This window comes from Plectropomus leopardus, chromosome 22, assembly GCF_008729295.1.
Source record: "Plectropomus leopardus isolate mb chromosome 22, YSFRI_Pleo_2.0, whole genome shotgun sequence".
Classification (NCBI taxonomy): Eukaryota; Metazoa; Chordata; class Actinopteri; order Perciformes; family Serranidae; genus Plectropomus; species Plectropomus leopardus.
Genome location: NC_056484.1, coordinates 18,916,980 through 18,943,351, shown reverse-complemented (window position 1 = coordinate 18,943,351; position 26,372 = coordinate 18,916,980). Strand labels below are relative to the sequence as shown.

At 40.2% G+C, this 26,372-nt stretch overlaps 1 protein-coding gene across 1 annotated transcript in view; it reads right to left on the bottom strand.

The window, feature by feature from the left end:
* Window positions 1-598: 598 nt before the first annotated feature.
* The window catches only part of ntf3 (neurotrophin 3), a 42,066-nt gene continuing 16,292 nt past the window's right edge, over window positions 599-26,372 (bottom strand). The window contains exon 2 of the mRNA XM_042511514.1: window positions 599-1,755. Coding sequence (XP_042367448.1) covers window positions 871-1,755 — 885 coding nt within the window. The 3' untranslated portion in view covers window positions 599-870. The remainder of the gene's footprint in view (window positions 1,756-26,372) is intronic.

The following is a 26,372-nucleotide window of genomic DNA, read 5'->3' as shown; positions in this document are numbered from 1 at the left end:
GATAACAGTTGAGAGTTAAACATGGTGAACAGAGTCAAGGTGGTCTGATGACCGTCAGACACTGCCAGCAGATTCCACAAGACAAATTCTTTTTTTTGTCAAAACTGTCTCCCAGAGGAATAAATGGACTTGTGGTGTCTTACAACATACAATAAAAATATGGTAAATTGTGGGCGCCGTGAGAAATCTCAAATCCGTGTTTTTGTTCATAGGATGCCTTATATCTCATTAAGGGGCAATGCTAAAAATTTGGTCCGCAGGGCAGGACAGGTCCCAGTCACTTTTTTAGGTTTGCCCCCAAAACACTTGCGGCAACTGTTGCCTGTGAGTTACCATGTCCTATCTTTCTGCTCTGCAGCCACACTGGTCAAGGCACATGTAAAGTCTTACTGTGGAGCACCTTTGCAGCCCAGCTTAGTGTTATAGTCTCACAATGAGTTGTTTCATTCCTTTTTTATAAACATTTTCTTCCTTTTGAAGAAGACCTCTTTCAATAAATAACACAATATATTCATACATCATATATAGATAGATAAACATGTAAAAACTACATGCATTTCATATAATTTAAATAATTTATATATACAGTCCCCCCTCACACACTCCCTCCCTCCCTCCACAGTCCCTCTCAAATGAGTTCTGCGATAACAGCGGCGCTGCACCGGCTTGTGGATTTGCAGCACATTAATGTGAAATATCATTTAAGTGGACCCAAGATTTCTTCAGTAGAAGCATCATTTTATAGCAGAGTGTTGCTTTTCACTACCATGACGCATAATCCTGTGGTGGAGAGCACTGTCAATAGGTAATAAAATCCTATACAGGAAGTAGAATCCCAATCAGGTAGTCCCCTGGCTTGTATTGTTTTGTTTATGTCCTATGACGTTTCCTTGACAACGCACAGACGCAGGAAGTGTCTATACGTATCCACTTCCAGGTCACTAAATTGCCAATCTGCACTAGCGCTCGAACGTATGTCTGCGTCGTCTTGCACTGCGAGTTCCAGTTCTTGTCATCAATGCCCCTGCAGCCGCCTTTGAAGGGCCGGGGGGTCCGACAGCGTGTCTCATAAAAGTACTGTTTTACGTCCCTCGTGGGACTAGCTTTAATTATGCCCAAAACAGTAACGGACTGCCCCCTGGTGTCCACTGCTTGGGTTTTATCTGTCACCCACTGGCTCTCGCTGTCGCACACAGAATACTCCCCACGATAGCTCCTGTGCTCAGCGTGGCGCTTCTTTCGTGTCTTGTTACCCGCTGCCCCACCATCCAGTCCGCTGCTCACGTAATCGTCCGCGGGGTACAGCGGCGGCGGCTGCAGTGGTGGCCGGTCGCTCAGCAGCACCCGAGGTGAGGTGTACCGCTTGTGCTGCCTGAGAAGGTCTGAGTTCAACAGCGTCAGCTGCTGGTCCACCACGCCGTCGCTGCTCCCGCCACTGCGACCTCCTGTTCCCCACTGCTCTGCATCACTCTGCTCCTCTAGAGGAAAGTTGTCACTGAGGAGAGGAGGAAGTGTGTCCTGAGGCTCGGTGTCCCTGCTTTTCCCCTGTTGGCTCTGGTTCCCCCTAGTCTTCCCCTTCATCAGGTCGGCCTGAAGCAGCTGGATTATAAGTGAGTTTAAGGGGTCGGGACTCGGCTGCTGCTGCTGCTGTTGCCCCTGGCGACTGCTGTCCATGTTGGTTGCCTGGATACCATAGAGGTACACGAGGACCATCACATACAGCAGGATGGACATCACTAGATTCACCTGTAAAATCTGCCAAGACAGAAAGAGAGAAACTTATAAGATATGCTATACATGAATTCCATATTTCCCCACACATTCAGTTATTCGTGGCGGCCCGCCACGATTAATACATCTGCCGCCACATATTGGTTTTTCTATTTTTGGAGCTGAACTGTCATTAGAAGCACTATTTAAATATTTATACCATTCAGTTATTGATTGCTGTAGTTAGGTCTGCCGATTTTGCCACTTACTAACATGGTCAGCAGCTGCTGAGTAAAAAAACGTTTAACTTCAGAACTTGCCTGGGAATCATCAAGTTTTCCTCAGCATCAAAGATCCACTGATACTTATCTGTACATTCATGTTCACATGACGGAGATCTGTAATTGCTAATTCAGCATACGTTTGTGGCTTTGTGGGAATGCAGTTTGAACTCAGTTACCACATTGTAAATAAAAGCAGCAGCATGTGTGTCTTGATAGGAATACAGTTATGGGAACTAACGTGCTGCTACATGTACAACTTTCCATATGGCTATAAAACAGTCATGATTCTGTTTGGCGTTTTCCACAATAATGCATCAATTATTATAATTATATAGGCTCCAGTATCTGAAATGGACCATTCTGCATGATAAATACTTCTACCTCTACCTCAGGTATTTCAACTATGCTTGAGCTTTATGTTAGTGTTATGTTATATGTTAGTATTTTAGAATATTAAGTGTCATTTTTCACTCATGCAGCCTGTTTTCATACACAGTTGATGCAGTGCAGTGCGTGCATTGATCACTTCTCCATCATCTGCAGCCGCCTGCCTGTTCCTCTCTCTCTTTGCTGTCACGTTGAGAACAAAGTCAGTTCACACACAGAGTTTTCTCCGATCGTACAATGAATGTGTGAACCAGCTCGTTTTGGGTAACGTCATGTAACGTGACTTCTGACAGAAAACGTCAGAAGAAAACACTGAACACTCACGACTCTTGTCTTGCTGTCTGTGAAATTCTTGGTAGGTACTTTCCAAAATTATGGAAAAAAAAACAAAACAAATGCTTTTTTGCAGTACTTTTGGAAATATTGGTCAGGAATGCATCAGATCACCACAGCTGCTTTGCCATAGCTCTTACTAGTTCCTGCTGAAGCCAAAAATGTTACAAAGACAAGCCCTGCCTGAAGTGTCTATTCTTACTAGAGTGTATCTTGGCTCAGGTTATGCTTTGAGCCCTGGTGCCCTGAACAGTAAGATTTACTCAGTCATCTGCTCAAACCTGAATGAGCTCCAGCTTTTTCAGTTTGTTTGTGTCTTTTAAAGATGATCACTCCCAGAAGAGTTTAAAAACCCTGCAGTGATCAGTAGGAGATCTGAAATTCCAAGTATACAATCATGTCAGTGAGGAAATTTCTCTGATGTTTGTGTATGTCATGCACACAATAGCAGATGTTTCAGCACCACATGCTCTTTCCCAATCAGCATGAGTCAGGATGTGCTGGTGGTGAACACCTCAGGGAAGAGTTATTACCACTTCTTAGGGCTCAGAAAAGCTGTTTCTGTCCTTGTTTTTTGCTAAAGCTGACGGGCCTCATTCATACAGTTCCACATATTAGCCCCTAACTGCAGCCACTGTTTTCTATTTTTGGCAACTGAACAGTTTGACTAGGGGGATAGTTTTTGGGAGGAGCGTGCTCTTCATTAAATTCAATTGGCCAGCTTTTCATAGTCAGTCTGTATTTCTCTTCCACCTTTAAGCCTGCAGTCACTGATATTTCAGGCACTGGGCGCAGTGGAAATAAACCGTAAACACAACACCAACTTATATTCACATGAAAAGTTCATAGGGTAAACTCTTTTGCAAGTATCCTTACTCTGTGCCCTCTGTGTCCAATATGGACGTACAATGCACCCTTTAGCCTCAGTTAAAGATGCAGTGTAAACCCATCTGAATTCAGTGACACAGATATAGCATTAAGCGCGAGAAAGTCCACTTATGGTGGCTGGGAGGGGAAATGGATGGTTCAAACAAGCACAGGACTTTGACCTAGGAGACCAGGGTTTGTGTCTCTATGAAACTAAAAGCTGATGTTGAGTTATTTTGTCATGTTACTCAGTGTTGAGGTTTTTTTTTATCTTTCCTAACCCTTATGAAGTAGGCTAGATCTGTCACCTAAATCTTACTTGCTGAGTCCTTGCCTTAAAGGCTGCCCCCTACATCACTATAATGACCCAGGGGGCAGCCTTTTGTTTGGTATTTTGGCTTTGGCCCAGGCAACAAAATATAATGAGTAGGGATGTGATCATGTAAACGTGTACATGTAAACTGCCTTGAAGTAACTCAATTTCTCCACAGTAGTTTTATCACAAAGATGCTCCACTCTCCCCCATCAGAAATATTTGAAAAATTCTCCTCAGCTGTTGCAAGAATGATTCTCTTCCTCTGACTTATGCAATATGAAACCACGCAACTCTTTACTCCAACTTTTCAGGTGCTTTACAATCCTAAAAGATGAGTTGTTCTTTTGCTGTAATGCAGCCAAAATGACTAGTTGGTTTGACGCAGTAAGAGTGTTGTGTAACCACAGGGGTTTCCCAGCTGTTGTCAGGAGTGGGCCACCTCTACTAAGTTAACGATTACCTCAAATTTGTTTTATTTTGCTGTCAACTACGACAAAAAAGACAAGGCTTTTCTGTTTCTCACAGGACAGGTCATAGGAGGCTTTAATCTAGGAACAAAATTAAACACGAAATTTAAGATTTGCTAATCCTAAACCATAAACAAAAAGGTTTACTCAGTGATTGTCTGAAGAAGGACCGATTTTAACTCTGGAATCTGTGTAATGTGGACAGCTGAACATCAGCAGGATTGTGGTTATGTCAGGCAGCTACACGAAGTGAATGTGTTTGTGTGAATTTGAAAAGTATTGCTCAAAAAAGGAATGTTACACACTATTTCCTCGCTTAAACACTCATTTAAAGAACATACCAATATGTTCTTGCTTTAATAAAGTTTTTTAAAAATTAGCTTTTAATCCTAGCTTGACGTAACCTGTCGTCATGACTAATAAACACCTGCATTCCCCTTCAAGGACAATGTTTACAATTTATGACAAAGTCAAGAACAAAATGATATATTAGCATACTTTTCTCCTGTGTAATGAGTAATTATAGTATTTCCAGAGATAAACAGGTGCTGATGTACGTTTTACGTTTGAGGGAAGTTGTTAATGTTGCCAGCCACAACAACATGTTCACTAAAACTCTCTGCACGAGTAAAGGTCCACATGTCTTTCAGAGAGAGGACAAACAGACAGCTGCGAACAAAAAGGTGATTTGTTCCCATCAGCGATGTTATAGCTGGATGATACAGCTGTTGCATGGAGGGAGAAAGGGAGGGGCATCTGTTCAGCAGCAATGTCACCTTACAATCAACGGCTCAGAAAAGACATGAACACACACACACACACACACACACACACGGGCACGCACGGCTCATCTCATCTCTCTGTGCTTCAGTACAAAAAGAAGTTTAATGAAATAATGGAAACTCTGCACAAAGTCATGCTCTCACACACACTGTCACACTCATTAACATAAAACATTTGTACATACTCTAACACTGTCAGTTCGTCTTAACCCTCAAATAACCCCAGTGTCATAAAGCTGTCAAATATGAATGCACAGACATAATACACACACTGCTGGAATGTTCACTTCAGTTCAACGCCCTTAAATCCACTCTCTGACTCACAAATGACAGTTTAAAAACTACAAGGATCAATGCAGCAACACCAGAGATAAAGTTTCTTTTTTGGACCCACAGTGCAGCTCAACCACCAGCTGAATGTATTAGGGATTAACTCATTGTTGCTGAATTATTAATTCATCTATAAGTGGTAATGAGCTAACACACAAAACAGCCTGGACAAAGATACTGGCACAAAGTTAGCAGTGGCACTAAATCGACAAGAATTTAATTATTTTGAAAAATATGAATTAAAGAGTAAAACATGCAAAAAACAACAAAAGAAAAAAAACCCACACCATCTGCCTTTAAAGGCCTACTTCAACCAAAAAAAGACCATTTGTATATCAATTAGTCACCCTGTGTTACATTGAATTTGTGGACCAAAAAAGAAACCCTTTTTTTCTCGCTTGCCTCCACCCTGAATGAAGAATCCAAAAACTGACAACATTTTTGATAAATTGAAGTAAAGGGGGTCCATGTTTAACAGCAGCAAAACTACATCAAAACTTTGTTTACAAACTCTCACACAACTCGTGTAGTAAATGGATGCCTTCATATAGATTTGCTGTTGTTAAAAATGCCCCCCTTTAATTCATTGATAATTTTCTCTATTTTTGGATTCTTCATTTACCGTGGAGGCATGTAAAAAAAAACAGTTTTCTTTACAAAAATCAATGAAGCAGGGTGAGTAATTGGTAAATACATGGTCATTTTGTGGGTGAAGCACCACTTTAAAAGCACATGTGGGTGCTATAAACTTCTGCTTGTTCCCTGCTAATCTGCTCGTCAGCTTGAAACAACCTGCCCTCAAGAGAAGCAGATGTGATTAGCCCCTCGTGGCATTTTGACAATGTGATATTAACCACTTACTGATACTGACACAACCACGTTTTTACTGAATTTCTTTGCCTCTGCTCTGATGATTAAATCCAAATGTACGAATAAGGATCTCTTTGTAAATCAGGCGCCTGGCCCATGAAAACTGCATCTAGTGAGACAAATTAATTTTTCCCTCCTGCTGCCATAATCAGTGCCATAAAAGCCTTGACTGTAGTTTATGATGCTGACATTCAGACTCGCAGAGGCTAACGAAGCAGTCAGTGGGTGAGCGATAACTTTCTCAGTGGGCAGGGTGACAATGAGACTGTGTATTTGTGCTGTATGAATGCCTATGTGGGAAATGAGGAAACACCTCCCCACTGAGGACTCTTTGCCCGTTCTCACCTCTGCAAGAAGTTATTTTAGGACAAGGACTTGAGTTTAGAGTTAGGCTTATAATTGGGTGTTGGTTTAAGGTAGGTGAAAGTCAAACTGCGCGTGTGAGAGAGAGAGAGATAAAGGAAAAAAGAACAAGTCTGACAGATGTTAATGCTCCCCAAAGATAAAATGCAATAAAATATGTCGGTGTGCAGCCACAGATTGTCAAGATATTATGAGTCCACCTGTGTCAAAGGCATCAAGGCGAATCTATTTACAGACACTCTGCACTACATTTTGTGTAACCATAGGTAATGACTGACAAAATCTGCTTGTGTCCCTGTCTTTCAGTTGGCCTGTGCATAAGACTCTGATCTGGAGGCAGAATGAAGACGGATAACGGCACATGTTGGTGGAAGCACAACAAGGTATTTGGAAAGACCATGCTGTGATGTTGTTAGCTACGATTAAGAAATGAGTATGCTTCACATGAAGTGCTTGTTGGAGTGTCTGAGAAAGTGTCAGGTGCACTACCACCACCCTCTGGATTCAAATAAGATTAGATAAAATTAGAATTGTTGTGCAGCAGTTTTAGTACAAAGAAGGAAAGAGTGCAGTTCGAGTAGAAATATAAAATACACAATAAGGTACAATTCTAAAATGCACAATGCCAAAAATAAAAACAGGTTTACAGTAAGAATATACATATGAATTTACAACACCAAGTCTGACCATCATTAAGTGTATACGGAACCAGTCATACACAGTACCAGCCCAGTCTCAGGTGGGTCCAGGGACATTTTAGCTAAGCAACTTTCAACTAAAAGAATGCCTAAAAAATTGTTCATCATTTAGATATAATGTTGTGGTGGTTAGCACTGTTGCCTCACAGCAAGAGGAACCCAGGTTCAAACCCAGGGTGGGGGGTTTGCACTGTGTGGGTTTTCTCCAGGTTCTCCAGCTTCCTTCCACAATCCTAAGACGTGCAGGTTAACTGGTGACTCTAAATTGGTTGTAGGTGTGAATGTGAGTGTCAGTGGTTTTCCGTCTCTATGTGTCAGCCCTGTGGTAGTCTGGCAACCTGTCCAGGGTGTAGTTGCCAAGGGAAAAATAAATGCTGTAGAACCTGCCTCCTCTTTAGTAACTGCTCTTGGACTGTCTTCTTTATTCTGAATCTATAACACAACGAATGTTGAGGATGGATCATTTTCTTTACGTGACATAGGTAGGGTACAAATTTGGTACACGCAGCGTTACTTACAGAGAAGTAATCGAACTTTTGCTCCATTGATTTATTAGTACTGTCGAAGAGACTAAGACTGAGGGACACCCCTGATTGTGTCCGAAACTGGAGCACTGGTTCAACTTAGTACCGATCTTGATTTGTACATTGTCCGTGAAAACCGAGAGGGATTGCAATCAAAGTTGTAATTTAGTGAACATAGAAGCATGAGTAAACAAAGGCGTTTTATATCACATCTGGATTTTATTCGAAAATGAGTCTTGAAGTGTTGTTTGTTTCAAGTCTGCTCAAACCTTTCCCCACTGCAATTGTTGACCTCGCTGTCAGTTGAAAGCTGATGAGGTTTAAGCCTGGGTGACATCTTTGTGACTCCAAATTGTTGAATTTCTTAGAAGTGATAAAAGCAGCATTGCCTCAAGCTTGAGGTCTAAGCAAGTTCCAGATTTTCTGGGGCATTGATATTAATCCAAAAGAGGTCAGAACCTTTTCTCAGCCCACTGAGGTCCTTAGCTGTGGCAATCACCAAAACGTTGCCTCCACTGAATCTGATTCAGAGCGTGTTGGCTACCTGTGCTGAGAAAATAGAGTAAATAACTACAAGAGCAGGTTTGGGCAAGAAGCATCCGAACCCTCAGGTATCTCAGGATTCCTCACATTCACCTACAATCGATGTTTCAGTGTTCAGGACAGGAAATGTATAACTCATTACAAGCCTGTTTTAGGGTGAGGTCACCGTCAGTCATGTCTTTCCCTTAAACTGACTTCCCCCCCAAACAAGAGGGGATTTGACACAGTAAGCGTGTTGACAACAAATTTACCATGCCCCTCAGAGCTTTGTGCTTCACACTCAAATGGGTAATTGCTCAAGGAAAATATATTTTTCATGTGACATTCAGATGGTACTGCGGCCTGAAAATAGGCACAGAACTGGATGAAACTGGAATGCAGGGTTTTGGGGCTTTGTCGCTTTGCACCACCACCGCAACGCCCCATGTGACTGCCGATACTTTGACATGAATATTGGCTAAAAGTTTTTTTAAATCGTTATATGTAATTCCATGTTACGGAAATGGTATACTTGGTGGTATATGGTATTTATACGTATGTCACCATACAGTCATTTTTCTATAAATTCCCCTGACAATGTAGCAGTATAAAAACGAGAAGCGTCATTAGCATAGTCCTGTGATTGGGCGTGGCCTCCGCTCTTCCAGCGGACACGACCCCAGCGTTTCAGATCAGAGAATACTGTGCATTTTTCCATAATTTGGGATCTTCTTTTACATACATTTCAAATTTTTTGGTCATTCAAATTTGGTCAGGTGTTTAATAACACATCTCTTTGTGATGTGACAAACTCAGAACACATTTTAATTATCACTTTACCCGAATTTTAAGACAGGGGTCCTCATTGTTTTCTCAGGCCAAGGACCCCTTAGCTCAAAGAGACTCGCAGCAGGGACCACATACTACATATACTGTGTGAAACACACTTGAGATAGTTCTTTGAATATTTTCAAGTCTTCTCGTGTTTGTGCTTGCCTGTTGCTGCAAAGACAGCAGCACTTGTGGCATGGCTAGGTGCATTAGGCTTACCCTGTGCACTTTTGGTTTTTGACTTGGAAAGTGCGTCAGAGTCTCTTTCTCTAAAAGTTACAAAACAATCCATTGTGGCCCACAAGAATGTCTGTATACTTGAAATAAAGATACAGCTACTTGGCTAATATGTAAAAGAAAAAGGTGCTGCACAGTAATTAAGCTAGCTCACATGATTACCACAGTGCTGTGTGATGTAAATGAAATAGGTTTTATGATTAGACCAATATATCTTTGATAATAATTTGTTAGATTCATGTCATGGCAAACTGCGGTCCTGGTAACACCAATTGAAACAGGAACTACTGTTTTGAGTAATTTGCCAGGTGATTGTCTGTCTGTGGATAAAATTTGTCAGCACAATAGTGTTGCAGCTGCAGCAAGATGCAGTCACAAAGTGTTACAGGTGTGTAGCTGAGATTAAAATTAAGGTTGGGCGAGAGGATGGGCGTGTTCCGAGCGAGGGGACTAGAAGGGTCCATTGTCCCCCACTTTACGCTGCTGGTTGACAAGGCTTAGGTTGCTGTATTGCAGCTAGAGATTTCCCTTTACACAATGCTCTCTCTAGTCTTCTTTTAATTTACTTCCATACAAAAAATAGACAAAAAATAACCCCAGCCATCTGTTCTCTGATCTCCGTCCGGAGAGCAATAATTTCAAGTGTTGCAGGTTTATGTATTTAAACCTTCACTCTCGTCCTCCACGTCTGTCCAAATCATTATTACCGAGCGAGACAGCTGAATTTGTGAAATCACAAGATCACACAAGAATCCAGCCCAGACTTACTACATAGCCCCGAATAGCTGCCCCAGTAAAAAGCGCTCAATACCAAATTTTAGCCCGCTGACAATCTAAACTGAGATGGTGAACATGTTAATTATTTCCTGCCAAACATCAATATGTTAGCATTGTCATTTTGAGTACAGTAACTACTCAGCACCCACCGCTTCACAGATCCGACTCTGAGGGCATGTCTGCACCGGCGGTGTTTCAGTTTTTTAGTCGACCAACTTTAGTTATGTCTGACGGACTTTACACTTCTATTTCAACCAGTCCAGCTGTCTGCACAGGCCACATTACTGCTTATGTGCCACTTGTGCTGTTGACTTATTGTACATTTTGTATTTTGCAGTGGTCAGGATAGCTTTTCAACATGCAAACTGTGTACAGTTTATTCAACACAGGAATCATATATCATATACATTATACGTTACTTTTCTCTTCTGCCTAACTATAATCATGTATCATGTACATCTATGCCCCTAGCCAATGATAAAATATAATTTTCAGTACTGGTTGTCTTTGATAAATTCATCACTACCACACTCAAGTAAAGCCTTTGAAACCTGAGCAAATAATCTGAGTAAAAAAGAAAGCAATGAGCAACAAAAGAAGAAATAACTAAAAAAACAGCAAGAAATTAATTAAAAAAAAAAAGTACAAGAAAATTACCTAAAAAACAACAACAACAAAAGCTAAGAAATTAAGTAAATAAACAAGGAAATGACTTAAATTATTTAAAAAATTGAAACATAATTTTAAATATTTAATTTTAATAATTGCAAATATGTTTCTGGCTGTTTCCTTTAATTAAACATTTTTCCCTAGCTTTTTAAAAATAGTTTTCTAAATCTACTAATTTCTTGAAATTTGTAAAACATTTCTTCCCCAGTTGTTCATAGACTTTCCCTTTTTACATGTTTTTGAAAGAAATCAAACCAATGTACTCAGGGTTCAAGGGCTAAAAACTTGTGAAAGGCATCTAAAAGCAGCAAAAGAAAAGTGATGTTGCTCAGTGTTTCAAAGGGTTAACTGCATCCTGGGAGTGCAATAAAATGACTCCCGCAGATAAAACAAAAAGACAAAAAAATCTAAGGCATCAATAGGTAGACATGAACAAATACAAGGGTTTCTCTCTGGCAGCCAAATTGCAGATGTGTCGGTTTCAGAACAGTTCCTGCTAACAATGATCCCTTCAGAAATACTGAAGACAGATAGATATCGCGTGAGACATCCTGCAAAGATGACTTAATTCAGGCACTTATATCTACTGTCTCATCTTCTCAGTGACTAAACCAGAGCTCATGACCATAGATGAGGGTTTGAATGTAATTGGGCAGCAAATTGAAAGATTAGCTTTAAGACTCAGCTTTGTCTTCAACATAGCAGTCCAAATAAGGCTGGATCTCTTCGGCCGCTGCAGCACCTTACCTTAACCCCACCTTATCACCCTACCCTCACTCGAAGGATAAACTTGCCCAGACATTTAGAGCTGATGAATCTCAGCGTGAGACATAGATCCAAACCTGAAGCATTCCTTCATGTTGTGACAGCTCATTAGCTGCCACATGACTAAGGATGAAGTGTTTTAGCTTTTTGAGTCACTGTCACTGAAAGACAAGACAGAGATTTGAGCAAAGGTCACGGCTTTTACTAAAGTGTTGGCTCCATTGTCCTAAAGTTTTACAAAAAGGGACCTGTTTTCTTTATTCAAATGTCAGAATCATTCGGGTCATTGTTCAGCTCAGGCGCTGTTGAAGGACAGAGAAGAAGAAAGGTTGGTAGTTTGAAGTAAAGAAAGGTGCAAAGGAAAGGGTGAAATTAGGGAATAAACCACACTGAAGATAAAAGGGAGAGGTCTGAGTGTTGCATCATGAGGGCAGTTAGTATAAATCGTCACATTAGATTGGTGAAAATGTATTGTGTAATCTAGTTTAATGGCTGGTTTGTCACTGGGCGTGTGACTGGTTGTTTTTTTCCACTGTGAAAAACCTACTATAAAGGAATTTAAATTGTGCCATGTTTTGCAAGCATGTCTAACTCTGTCCAAAGGTAACAGTGATCAACCTACAGGCGCCTCTAAGGCTCACCGGTTAACGCATTTGTTTAATGAGATAGAAGGTGTGAATTGGGGATAATGTGCAAGACTATTTCTGGTTCCGACTGGACTATGTAATGCCACAGTTATCTGATGTAACTGTTCTCTGTGCATTTTAAGATAAGTACACCTGGCTTAAACAAGAGGCGGATACACCCCTAACTAAAATCCTGCTGCCAAGGTTACTTCTAGAAACTTTATTACTTTACACAGTTTATATATAATACCAACAGAGATAGTGCACATTCAATGTGAAAAGAGCAGCCCGGGCAAACAATTTTCTGGTAAAACTGTTATATTTAACAGGGATACATGTACTAAGTGAAAACTTGAGGAGCAAGCAGAGTAACTGTTAGCTTTTATAATAAACTAAATGACAAGTGCAACACCAATCTCATTTTTTTCTACCTGTTGCCCTTCAACTTTCTTCCTTTATTCTTTTAAGTAATACATCCTTATGTCTCTTCTAAAATATCTAATTTAATGCCCTTTACCAGAAAACAAAAATCATTACATTTCATTCATTAAATTAAATTCGATGTTATTTTTCCCCCCCTTACTCAGGCCATTATCTAATAACTTCAGCCAGACAGGGCGGCACACAATGACCTGACCCCCATCACAAGTCCTGTTTTTTATTTCACTGATAATTCAGAAGCTTTTCAGAATGATCACTGAAGGCAGCTGTGTGGGTTTAAGTCCAAATGAACAGATATTTATTGAAAAAAAAAACATTTAAAAAAACTAAACAAAGTTAGCAGTGTTGTCTCACCCTTTTGCTCCTTTCATATGTTCAGCTTAGAAGGCTCAAGTCCCATTAGGTCAGTGTCCAGCCCGCCTCCCCATGGCGCTAACATTATCCCCCGTTCATCCGCTCATCTTCTCAAATGCCTATCCGCCCATATTCATCCTCAGTCCACTCCTTTTTCCTCTTTACTTTCTTTATCTGCTTGTTCTTTCATCATCCTCTTAAGCTCCGTGCACACACAAGATGAGTATTACGTAATTTATTAAAACCCCTGCAACCTTTAATAAGTTCCTTGTTTTTGCACAATCTATAGAATTTGGTCAATTTGCTTTTTTTTCCAAAAATGTTGAAGCAACTTTTTTTTTTACTTTGCAAATCAAACATCATCCAGCATTGAAAACACGATCTCCACTATTAACACAAATCATTAAATGCACCCAAATCATTAGTCCAATGCAAACACGGTCTATAAAGGCACCAGTGTGTATGTTTGTAACTGCTGAAGCTCTTACTCCATCAGTCAGTTTTCCCTCTACGTGTCCAAAATACCTGTGCTAATCACTCCCTAGCAAACAGAGCTGGGTAAATTGCCAGGATCCCTGGCTTGTCTGCTCTCCGCGCTCACTGAAGCTGGTAATCTGGCGCAAGCTTGTGTCTAAGCTTAGAGCTGCCACATGGAGAAATGCACATCATGAAAAATACAGAGTGAGCAGACGCAAATGTGAGAAAGCAGATGGGGCGATGAGGTTAAACTTTCAACAGTGCGCCTCTTTCATGCAGTTAGAGCTGCAGGTAGACGCTGCAGGCTCATGCCCTCTGAGCTGTTAACTCCTGACGGATTGCTGCAGATAATCAGTCTCAGTGTGGCAGCGTCTTAGCAGCACAGACGGGTTTCCTCAGCAGTGACGTACTGGACGGTAGCACACACTTTGTGTTTTTATCTGCAAAGACTCTTCCCTCCACTTGCATTTAATTGCATTTTATTTTCTTCTTATTTTGCCGTGGTCACAACTTCTCTGGCACAGTGTACAGGTGAGGGACTTTATAAAAAGGTAGCAACCAGGTGCTAGACCGTGAGCACCACGCTTCATAACTCACATAACACTGCACTGAAATATAGGAGGGCAGAAGTAGCTTCGTCAGTATTTTCAGTGAATCTGGGGTTAACCCGACAGTTCCTGCAAAGTATACCTTTGAACTGGTAACATCTTCCCAAATTCTATGAGCATGAATGGTGTAAAATCTACATAAAGATTTTGCCCAATATGTGTGCAGCACACATAAGAAGTGTAAATAAAGGGGTAGGGTGTCTGTGTTCAGAGAGGACATTGCTGATCACTGAACAATTTCAGATGCTTTTTAGATATTTTGTGACTTTACACGACTATTTCTTTCAATGGCATGAATAACATCCTGGAGTGACTGCCTGAAAGCGTCCTTATATCACTCCATAGTTACTTTTCACCCTGTCTACAAGGGTACTTTTGCTCTTCAACATAATTCCTTTATTCTCTCCTCTTCAGTATTACATGATCAGCTGCCTTTTCTGCACCTTCTAATTTCTGGTTTCTTTTTCCTTACTGTCTCTTCCATCATCAAGATGTTTTGCAGGAATCTTTTTCTCCGCTTCAATCTTTTACTGCAAAACGATGATGCCATTTTAATAGTAAAGATATGCTTGTAATCGGCTTACTTCCTACTGTGAGTGTGCATAGGTGTAGTGCAGTATCAGTGTAGGGAGCTTGGTTTTGCCACGTGTTTATATTTCATTTTCTCTTGCTTTTTTGTAAACGAAACATTTCACCACAAATCAAGATAAATAAGTAGCTAAAATGATCTTCTGCGGCAACGCACCATTACGTACAGCAAGAAGGAGAAAGTGTGTGTGTGTATGTGTTGTCAGTGGAGCCTGTGGCAGTGTAAGCCAGATCATGTCGGGGTATGTACGGTCTGTGTGTGTGTGTGTGTGTGTGTGCGTGCGTGCGTGTGAGATTGATCTGGCCTACCACAAGGAATGTAAACCTAACACACATGAAAGAGCGGCCTCAAACACACAAAGAAAAAGTGTGTGTGTGTAACTCTTGTGAGCAAGTGCATGCACATCATGTCTCTAAATCTACTGTTGATCAGACTTGGTGCCAAGATAACTGTAGAGCAATAAATGAATCAGAACAGCAGGTGTGTGTGTGCACACCTCAGAGTGAGCCTGAAAAACAACCCTCCTGTCTGTGTGTCTGTGTGTGTGTCGATATGACAGTGTGTTCCTGTGATTTTGTGTGTGTGTGTGTGCATGTCGGGCTTGTTTGTTTTTTGTGTGCGTGGCGGATCATGATGGACGTGGACAGTTAGAACTACAAGCCAATTCAAACAAACATAGCACTGGCCTCATAGCTTCAAGGCAAAACACAGACACTTGATATATCTGCAATCAGATCATCGAAAATATTTGGAAATACGGCTAATTGGAGTTTGTCTGCTAAAATCCGGAACATCCTGGACCAGCGTTTGAATGTTTGCTGTTGTAAGGCGGGAAGATGGATCTTCCTTTATTTTAAATACTTAAGTGTAATGTGTATTTATTTTAAAGGTGCTTCTTCCAATCTGTCTTTAATATGCATAAAAAAAAAAAGAAAAGGTACATGCACACCTTCATCCCTGCAGCATAGAAGATCTATACAATCAGCACAGTTTCAAGGTGGACACCAAAGATTCATTATCAGGTCAAATGTCTCCCCTTCTGTTCCTGAGGTATGACGTTAGAACTGGCCAGAAAAGTGTTTTCTCAGAACATTAGAATATCACAATTAAATTGGCCTTTGACCTTTTGGATATAAATTGTCATCATTTTAATTCTAATAATTCTAATAATATTTAATAATATTAGCAAATTCATTCTTGAGTTATGACTAAAAACATGTTCGTTCAGATATCGTGTTCATGAGAACGGGACAGATGGGAGTTTACACTGACCTTGAGCTTTGACCACCAAAATCTAATAAGTTCATCCAAGTGAACATTTGTGCCAAAAATGAAGAAATTCATACATTATTTTACTCATAATGTCTCCCTGAATATACCTGTATTCACCGTCAGTTACTCAGTTTTAGCGCATGTCTCTGTAGTAACCCTCCTACCGAACAAGCCCAGTCTGCTCTGATTGATCAGTGTTTTAGGGCCTTCCACCTTTGCACTCTCTGCGTCTCTGCACCTTCATTGCAGCCGGGGAATATATGCAACTACACTGTAACGGCACTTTATATCTTCATTGACTGGTTAACGGGAATGCATTGCTAGGAAAAAGCTCAGGTGCATGTCTGCTTCTTGTCAGCTAATGTCATTCACAAACATTCAGACAGAAAATACTAAGAGATGTATTTTAAATGTTTATTTTTCATGTTTTAAAGGGCCTGTATAGTTGTGACATCACAACTTCAACAAAGTCCAGACGACTTGTGTAAAGGCACAGATTCTGAATTGTGCAATTTTTTGTAGATTGAGGGTTTTGATACTTGATACAGTGTTTTTATAGCACTTATACCTGCTTTATAAAAAAAAAAGACAGGGAAATCTGAATTTTACAATATGGGATCTTTAAATAGTTTTTTTCTCTACAGTTTGAAAGGCTTGAGAGCGGTACCTGACTACTTATGTGTGTGTCCCTGGGTGTGACTCACAGTTTACAGTGCAGATGTCATGTAACCTCACTGGGGTGTGGTGGTGATAATATGTCCCTACCTGGCAAAAGTTTTGAACACTCACCCCCCTCAGCGACATCCGGGTGTAAAGGGCATGAAAAGGATAAGTGGTGTTTACTGGCAGTAGCGGAGTAGCATGTTAGAGCAAGACAGACACCAGCACATCTGTCTGATTGATATAAAAAAAAGACAGAAGGAGCACGGTCGCAGTGAGGCAGCAGGCAGGGAGCCAACAGGTGGAGAAATGCCAATATTGGGAGTCGGAGGATGAAAGGGAAGAAAAGGGGAAAAAAAAAGAAAATACAACTGCATTTTAGGATCTTTCTTTGTTTTGTTTTCCAACCTGAAAACTCCTCTAATCATTCTCAGTAGTGTCAGATAAAGCTGTATAAACCCACTGTACAGTACCTGCACAGCATCAAACAGATACCCATAGTTAGAGACTAGCTGGTGAACATAGTGGAGCATTTAGCCCAGGCATACGCAAATTGTTAAGATCCCTGTATTGTCCAGGCCAATGCCATCAAAATGCACCAACATAAATATAAAGGTTTCCTTAAAAAAAAAGAAAAATTGACCTACACAAAAGTAATCCATTTTAATCATCACTTACAACTCACTAGAAGTGTGTGGTGGTGTATTTATCTGCACAGACTCGGCCTGTATTTTCTTATTTTCCTCTAATTTCTTGGTTTGTAGCCACCAGCAAACAACAATGCTCAGGTGAGGTCAGGCCTGACCGTAAGCAGCACACAGCTAACACATAGCTACAAAAATCACAAACACAATGCTGAAAAATGCAAAAAGTTGGGGTCGGCTTTGACTTTCTCTGGCAAGCACTGAAGAAGAAGATGGGGGTGAAGAGCAAGGCAGAGTTGGCCTGTTTTAAATTGGACATGTAGATGCTAGCAGTTAGCTTGGTAAGGCATTGGCTTTTCCATTATTGCAAATGTTTCATTCCTACAATAGTAGCTTGCAGTGAAGGAACGCAAGCCAATTTTAAGTGTTGTGTTTACAAACTATGACCAACTATTCCTGTATATTATACCTTTACCTAGGGCTGGGTATGGCGCCTGATTTACTGAATCAATTTGATTCCAATTTCAAATTTGATTCCATTCAGTGCAAAATTGGTTCAATTAGGGAAATTTCAGTGACAAGATTCTAAGACAACTAATGTCAATTGTATAAATTATTTTCTAAAAATAAATTATTCAGAGCAGATTTAGAATTGAATATTTTAAATATAGGTAAATGTTGATTCTAGTTCGACAATAGTCATGTTTACAACAGCAAAGTCACTTTGTAAACTCAAATCTAAAATGTCAGTATAATAAATTGCATTCCTGACATGACAATAATAAGGTAAACTTTCATGAGTTTCAGAAGAGGGTCAAGATGTGTAAGATAACCAAATGCAGTTGGCAGTCATTTGTCAGCACAAAAAACCTTGGCTGTAATTATATTTTTGGGGTGGGATATTCAAATATCCTCAAAATTTTCCTTCCAATATATAATGTATATAAATTTGGCTTTTCTAGGACAAGCATCAACGCAATGCTGTCCGAAATAATCAGTAGAAAATGTAATAATAATCACAATTAAACTCAACAAATGGCCATTATTATGATCAACAGATGCTTCGAAATGGTCAGTTTAGCTGTTAAGTTTCCCCCCTTGGAGGGATTGGGTTGTGGAAGCTGTAAATTGAAAATGGTCCCCCCAAATTTTAAGTAGACTACGGCTCTGCAAAAAACTGATGTGTGCTGTCAGTTAGGTACTGTAATATATACAGTGTAAACTGGAGAATGATAAAAATAAGAGGAATAAAATGATGATGAAAATGGGAAACGATATGAAATGGGGTAAGAAAAGAGAGCTCCCCAAGGTTCATAAATATAGTGCAATTTATTGGACAATCCGCAGAGGTTTTGGGAAGACAAAATGTTTTAATTAGAATATTGCAGGGAGGCAAAAAGAAGCTGAAGCGGAATAAAAGTGAGAGAAGATTAAGCTATTTTAAGAGGTTAGGACGAAAACGACAGTGACCAGCAAATCACTGTCTAACCTCTGAACTGATTGTAACTGGGACGCTAGCCTCGTAATCTACTGGCAGTAATGCTTAATAAGGCAAGCCAACTGCTGTCAAACGCCACAGGAGGAGGGGAAGAAAATAAACTCAGACTTTTGGGCATTTGACCTACTATTTTAGTCCCTCATACAACAGTCAAAATGTTTTGCTAGATATAAATCAGGAGGCAGACATTATGAGCGGTCAAACTTATATTTATCCTGGCACCAAATCCGAATCTTGTGATATCATTTGGCAGTGTAGAGATCTCCCAAATCCCAGTGGCGGAAATAAACCCTGAATTCTGCATTAATTTAACTTTTCGCTTGTCCTGATTTGTGACAGCGAACGAGCATGTTTTCAGGTGGATGTTTGCTCTCGGTGTCTTCAGGTGTTCTATTGACTCAGTTACACAACAGGCACTTTCAGCAAGCAATTGGATTAGTCCAACAGGTTCCCACTAATTCAAGCACAGCTATATGTGCATCACAGTCGCTCTGCCAACTCCTGCGGTTACCGACTAGGAAATCACAGCCTTTTTTTGTGTTAAATACTACACCTAACACCTCTAGCTGGTTTCAGCCATATGCTTTCAGCAAAAAAGTAAAAAACGATTAACATCTCATGTATGAGCTTAAAAAAAAGATGCTGTAGTTGGATAAAAATAATCTCATTATCAGCGTGTAAGGTATAACTGTCATGTTGAAGGCTGTGGAGGGGTGTGCTTAATATTTGCGCCTCCAAGTTCTTTCTTTAGTTTGACTATGACAAAATTGCCGAAAAACAAAGTTTAAGTTTGATGAACCTAACATAACTGCACAAAAAGTCGTTGTCTTATTTCTTTGAGTTTTATCAACTTCTATATTTCTAAACTGTACAGTCTGTTGAGTCAGTAAAACACACTCAAAATCAGGAACCCTCTTTCACTTTACAGATATACTAAGCCAACAAACAGCTGGGGAAAAATAACCAGAATCGCTGCTGATGAAATGTTTGATAAAACTGTGGTTAGTTGAGTTTGATATGGTAACAAAAACAAGAAGTTTCTCATGTCATTTACACTGTAATGGGGTATTATGTATGACAACTGCATAACTGAACGAATTTTAAAATAAGACAGCCACTACGTTAAAACCCATACAAAGAGTCACAGAAACTGCAGTGCAGAAAAAAAGGGTTGGTAAAAAGGGAATAAGAGGAGAGAACAGAAGATGTGGATTTGTAGAGAGAAATATTTATCTATTCAAAAAGTAAATCAATTGAATGCAAGACAAATATTAATTAAAAGTAAGAATAAAACCAGTTGTCATAAAAAAAAATACCCTATGTCTCCTCTCTAAATTTAGATTCTGACTCCAGTGACATACTGTGTTGCCTGAGGTTCCCTGGACCCAAGTTTGGTAAACACACACTGGGGTTGAGAGACTGCTGTCCAGTCTGGACCACCAACAGTGTCTGGTCTGTTTTTTCTTGAAACACTGTAAACCACTGTAGTCCAAACACAGCGGGGCTTTAGGCACAAAAATTAAATGTGCCAATAGGGGTAAAATGTCTTTGATGTCTGTATTGACTCAGGTAACATAAGGCAAACCTAGCAGCTGCACTCATAATCAGTATAGGCAAGATTATTTAGAACCAAAAATAATCCCCTGACGCATTTGTTAAGACCTTGTGGTTCCGATCAGAAACATGCTGGTTCAGGAAACCACAACTGTGTCAAACTTGAGGAGGTGGGGATGGACAGTGTGCGCAGCAGTTACCGTGGAGACCCCGGTGATGATGCAGCTCGGGCGCTTAGTGATGGGGCTTAGTGAGTAGTGTGCCAAGCCAGCAAATCCTCCACAGGGATTTTCACCCGGCGATGTCTGAGCCCTAATGCTGTCCAATTGACTCCAGATGTTACGGCACAGAGAGGAAGAGAGTGAAAATGACAGATAGAGATCTGGTCTGTAGCTCAGTTTCCAGCCAAGTATTTGTTCTGGAAATTATAATTCATCAACACAGAAAAACCGAACAGACATATCAGCACTTGAATGTCATTAGTGGCCAAAAAGAGATTTGCAGGAGGTGTCAACCCAAACGGTAACAATGCGAGTATTACTGTTTGGCACAGCATTACTGCTTGGAATCGATGGTATGTTGTAAAGCTCCTTTTAATTACACAACTATTTACAAGTGGCTTCTGTGGCACTGAAATGACTGCAGAAAAGCTGATGAAAGCCAAACTTTCTGCATCATTTACAAAACTCAAATACAATTAACTTGTTAAGACCCAAGTTTAAACATTTCTAATGTTGAGCATGTGTAAGAGAGACAGAATAATACCAATAGGAAGCCGATTGCAACTGATTCATCTGAATTTTTTAATCTCAAACTCCCTACCATCTGGTCTATTTTGAGGGAGACAGTAAAGGAAATCAGAAAAAAAAAGATGAGTTTTGCAGGTTTTCCACTAATCAAAGAATTCCTAGAATCACCGTGGATTTCCAAGCATTGGATTCCACGTGAGGGAAACTTGTGGTGCAAGTCAAGGGATTATAAAGGAATTTGAAAAATGGTGCTTTCACACTTTTGTTCTATTGGAAACCCCAATGATATATGCCCAGAAAGCAGGTGGAAATACAGTTCAAACGTATAAGAGTGCTTTAGTCAGCCTGTGAATTTAAAAAAAGGTTGTGGTGGAACGCTTTCAGTGTGACAGTTTCACATTGTGACAAACTTTGGATATTTTTCCACTGTCTGCAGTAAAATCTCTTTTCATTTCTCTCACTGTCTTTCTCCTGGGTGCCATGCCATTGTTCCAAGGGCCCCAAATTCTGAAGCTCCATTGGTCTAAAAAAAAAATTCAATTTGACCAAAAGGCCATTTCTTCTACAGTCAATTGTCCCAAAAACAAATGGCTACTGCTCCTGTCTCCGAAAATCACACTCCAAGCAGTTAGTTTCAGTTCCCCGGCATCATTTGAGCCACCAATCCCAGGTGTTTTTTCTGACCCTTTGCAGTGTTTATAAGTGGTGTTTGAGCCACTGATTTTGGGTGTTTTTACAGCCCCTTTACAGTGTTTCCAAGCTTCATTTCAGCCACCAACCCTGGTTGGCGGTTGCTGCTTTTACAGTGACTTTTGTGCAGCCAAATGTAAGTGTTTTAAGCCAAAACACGATCTCTTCTGAACTATAACCAAGTGTTTTTTGTGCCTAAACCTAAGCACACGTTCACTACAGGATGTAAAGTTTAATGTATTTGCAAAATAATCTCCAAATGTAATCTAACTATTATTTACAGAAAGGTACAATGCAAGTATTTTTTCGTAAATTTGGTTGTCTAGCTGCAGTGAGCATGTATTTTTGGAGAAATGGGACTTCAAAGCAAGGAGCATTTGTTTTTGTAAAAATGGGCTTTTGGTCTTTGGCTTTCGCACTAACATAGCCTTGGAATTTTGGCCATTGGAACAATACGTAGCTCCCTTCTTCTGTTGCCTGCCCCTCTTTAGCATCATCATAATCTACCTTAAACAACACGGCTCTCCTTTTCTAAAAAAAAAAAAAAGTGAAAGTAATGCTTCTGCATTTTGGGAATTAGGCTTCTAATCTTTCCTGCAGTGAGTGAGATTATGAGATTGATACTACTCTTATGTCAGTGTGCTTAATGTGAAGTTTTTCCTAGAGGATAGTTAGTATAGGTTAATATATTTTGTTGAAACTGTGCAAAAAGCATTCTATAAAAACAACATGTTGCACCTCTATATACTGCTGTTAACTTCTGCTGGGTTCCTCACAGCATCACAGTGATTCAGCATCACAAGATTCCAACGTGTAACTGCAACTTCTTAACAAATAACCTCTTCAACTTTACACATCAAAAACAAAACAACAAAAAATATGTAATGTGTCAATAAGTGAGCTTTACAGATACTGGTTTTGTTACATTGGCCAGGGTAGATGTATCCCTCTGTTTCCAGTCTTTGTGCCTAGATAAGCTAACCTGCCACAGGTAATAGCTTGGCATATAGACATGAAGGTGGTACTTATCTTCTTTTCTGAACCTCAGCAAAAAGTGAAATATTTTTTTCTTGCTTGCTGTGACCATACCTACCACTTTTTTAAGCAGAGTACATTTGAAACCCCACTTGGTGATTAAGGCTGTTAAGACAGGCGGCTTATCCTCCTTGTCGTCCTCCACCTCCCACCTTGCTCTCTTTTCAGCCCCAGGGTAAATGAAGGGAAGGGCAGAATTCCAATCATAACATTGAATTAACCTCTGCATGTTTTGCTGTCTCTAGCCAGGTGAGTCATTTGCAGTATCCCTCGAGCAAACTAGTTTGTGTACATGTGTGGTTGCAAAAGCAAGAGTCTTTGGTGTGGTGTGCGTTTGTGTGTACATTTTAAAAGAATGAAAGCGATGTGTGTCAGACTTGTGTGTTAAAAGCTGGCGTCGAAAGAGGAAGATAGCATGTTGTCATCAAAGTGCATGTGTGTGCGCACAATATAAGTTCTTACAAAGAGTACATGTACATACATATGTAAACACTACAAGGACACACACCTTGAAGCCAATCTGACTGCATTAACCCATGAGAGAAGGCAAAATTTTTCTGTTGATTCTCCAATTGCGTGATTATTGTTATTCCCAGTGCACATGTCAAATAACACAAGCTGTAAACCATTTAAATTCCAAATGCAACAAGTCAGAGTCTAATGGGTTTCAGTGGTTGCATAATGATCCCCAATTAGTGTCTTTACTTGTGATTGCAACAAATGTTGAAAAGTGTGTTGTTTTCAAACGTGACCCCATATTATCGTGAAATGTCCGATGTGACTTGATGCAGTAATTGGCCACTGTATGGAGTTGAGAAAGGAGATCTGAGTGCGTAAAACTGAAATAACATTATTCTTGTTTGGCCAGGAAGGAAAAGTCTGTTGCCCTGGCAGGACAACAGACTTGTTGGTTACTGTCTGTCAGCAAGTTCATCCATTAGCTAAAACCCACAATAAGTATCAAACAAACTTGATTGTTCTTCAAAGATTGATCCCCTCATAAATCATATTATCACTAGAGCTTTAGCTTTGGGCAAAACCCAGACTGAGCCCAAACCACCACAGCAGACCCATTTCTCATGTCTCATTTTTATTCTGGTTTTTGGGATCTTTTGGCATCTTTTTAAAGCTTGTGTGTCTCTTTTGTATCATTCTGTGTCACTTCTCTAAAATCTGAGTTTTTTTGCAGGTCCATGAGCGCAGCACAGCAGCTCTCCATGACTTTATATTTTCCTCAGCAGCAGTTTGTCACTTGTGGGGTGGATGATTAATCTCTTGATCCATTCACAGCTGATCAGATCACATTGATGGATGATAGGTGAAAAAGGAGAGGAATAAGTGAGTGCAAACTTTTAGAGCCAGCAGAATGAATGGTTATGCGCCTGACATTCTGGTCTTAGATGAGCTATAAATAACCAGACGGTGTGTGTTCCAATTGTGGCGGCCTGCCACAATTAAATGAATGTGTTGGAAAGCCTGATATATTTTAAATATTAAAACATTTATTATAAGCTAAGGAATGATGTGTTTCCATGCACCACCTCTCCGTCTTCTCTTCCCTCTCTTCTTTCAATAGTTCAGGGTTTCCCACACATTCACTTGTTTGTGGCTGCCTGCCATGAATAAAACATCTACCGCCACATATTGATTTTATGTTTTTGGAGCTGAACTGCGCCATTGGAAAATATATACCATTCAGGCAATGATTGCACAACACTCAGAGTGCAGGGTGTACTCTGGGCACAGACGAAGCTGCAGAATGTCAGGTGCAGTGAAAGTGAAATTCAGTTGTGCTGAGTCTAAAAGTCTGCAGCCGCTGCTCTTATTAACCAACGATCTGATCAGCTCTGTCTGAATCTACAGATCAATAATCCACACGGAGGCTCATACTCGTACAACTGCCGTTGAGGGAAAAACTCATGGCAAGTTCTGCCTTTGCTGCGGACATGGACAAGCAAATCCATCTGAATTTGGAGAGGCAACACAATGATTTAAAAAAAAAATAAAAAATCAGGGAGATTGACCCCTTGAGAATCAAAGTTCTAGCTTTCACCCATGACAGATCTGAAATGAACCCAAGTAAAACAGCAGTGCAATCCAAAACTAACATTTTAGAATTGCCAGTCAAATTAATCCTATGATTTCACCTTATAACTCTGAGAAAATAAAGTTAGTGGCTCCAAATGGCAATGATTTGTAACTGAGAACTTTGAATATTGACACTTGAACTTTGACATCAGAAAACTGCACATAAACCCTGTTGGTAAGCGAAGGAGTAAAACATCTTAAGTCCATCAAAAAGGTCACTTCAAGGCACCCTGTGGAGTTTTTGACCCCAAGTAGTGCCATGGAGAAATGTTTTTGCCAGTTTTTTGTTTTTGTGCCTGTGCATGAGGATCCACATGCAGAATGCAATACTCATTCTTGCCAATGCTTTTACCTTACTCACTGATCTACAACATGCCAAGAAATGCAGCAATACAAAAAGGCTGCAGGCAACATTGATGCAGGTTTTCAAAAAAAAAAATTGTGAAGTACCTCTTAGATAAGACCCCATCCATAAACCACAATGTCTCTGGTGCGAGTCATGTCATTCTCTCTCTCTCTCCCCCTCATTTCCTGTCAGCTTCATTAAAGCTATAAAATCAAATCCCAAAAATCTGTTACAGGAAATGTGCTTTGCAAATGTTAAATGAGGAAGGAAATGGATTCAACACGTGTGCTGGTCCTTAAGGATGCACAAAAGGTGTTTTCTCTTAGCTCTGGTTAATTTAGCTCTTTGTGTGGAATGAAAATCATCTATAACACGCCCTAAAAATTGGTGGAGATGTGGTGATCTGCTTTGTTGTAAACCTATTGTGTGTTTTAGATTAAAAAGTGTAGGATTTAGCAGACCTCTATTGGCAGAAATGGGACTGTAGTGAGAAAAGTGTGGTGCTAATCCATGGCTAGGTTGCCATGTACCACTGAGAGGTCAGTATGCAGGTAAAATCATACTTAACACTATGTGACTAAAACGCAGCGCTGTTTATCTGAGCCTTCAGGCTTCAAACTGAGAAGTTGAGTGAAACCAGTTGCTGAAGTGTTTCGGTGGCAAAGCAAACCTGCAGACTCCGGACTATCGTTGGCACATGTCTGTCCTCGACTGGTCTGTCGGATAAACTAGTGCAGCAGTGCTAACACTCGTCTGTTTAGTCCTCATGTGACAAAGAGAGTTAGAAATAGAGCCTCTATCAATTTTCGTCTTACACAACAGACCAGACAGACACAGCAGGACTGGCCGCAGGGATAGATTTCTGCAGTTCGCTAAGAGTGAAGGAAACACTTTGTTTCTTAGATGTGGTTTTCATAATGACCTACATCTGACAAGGTCCACTCTGATTTCACATACACACAGACACACACCACACATGCACACGCACACACAAACAGAAACACGCAGA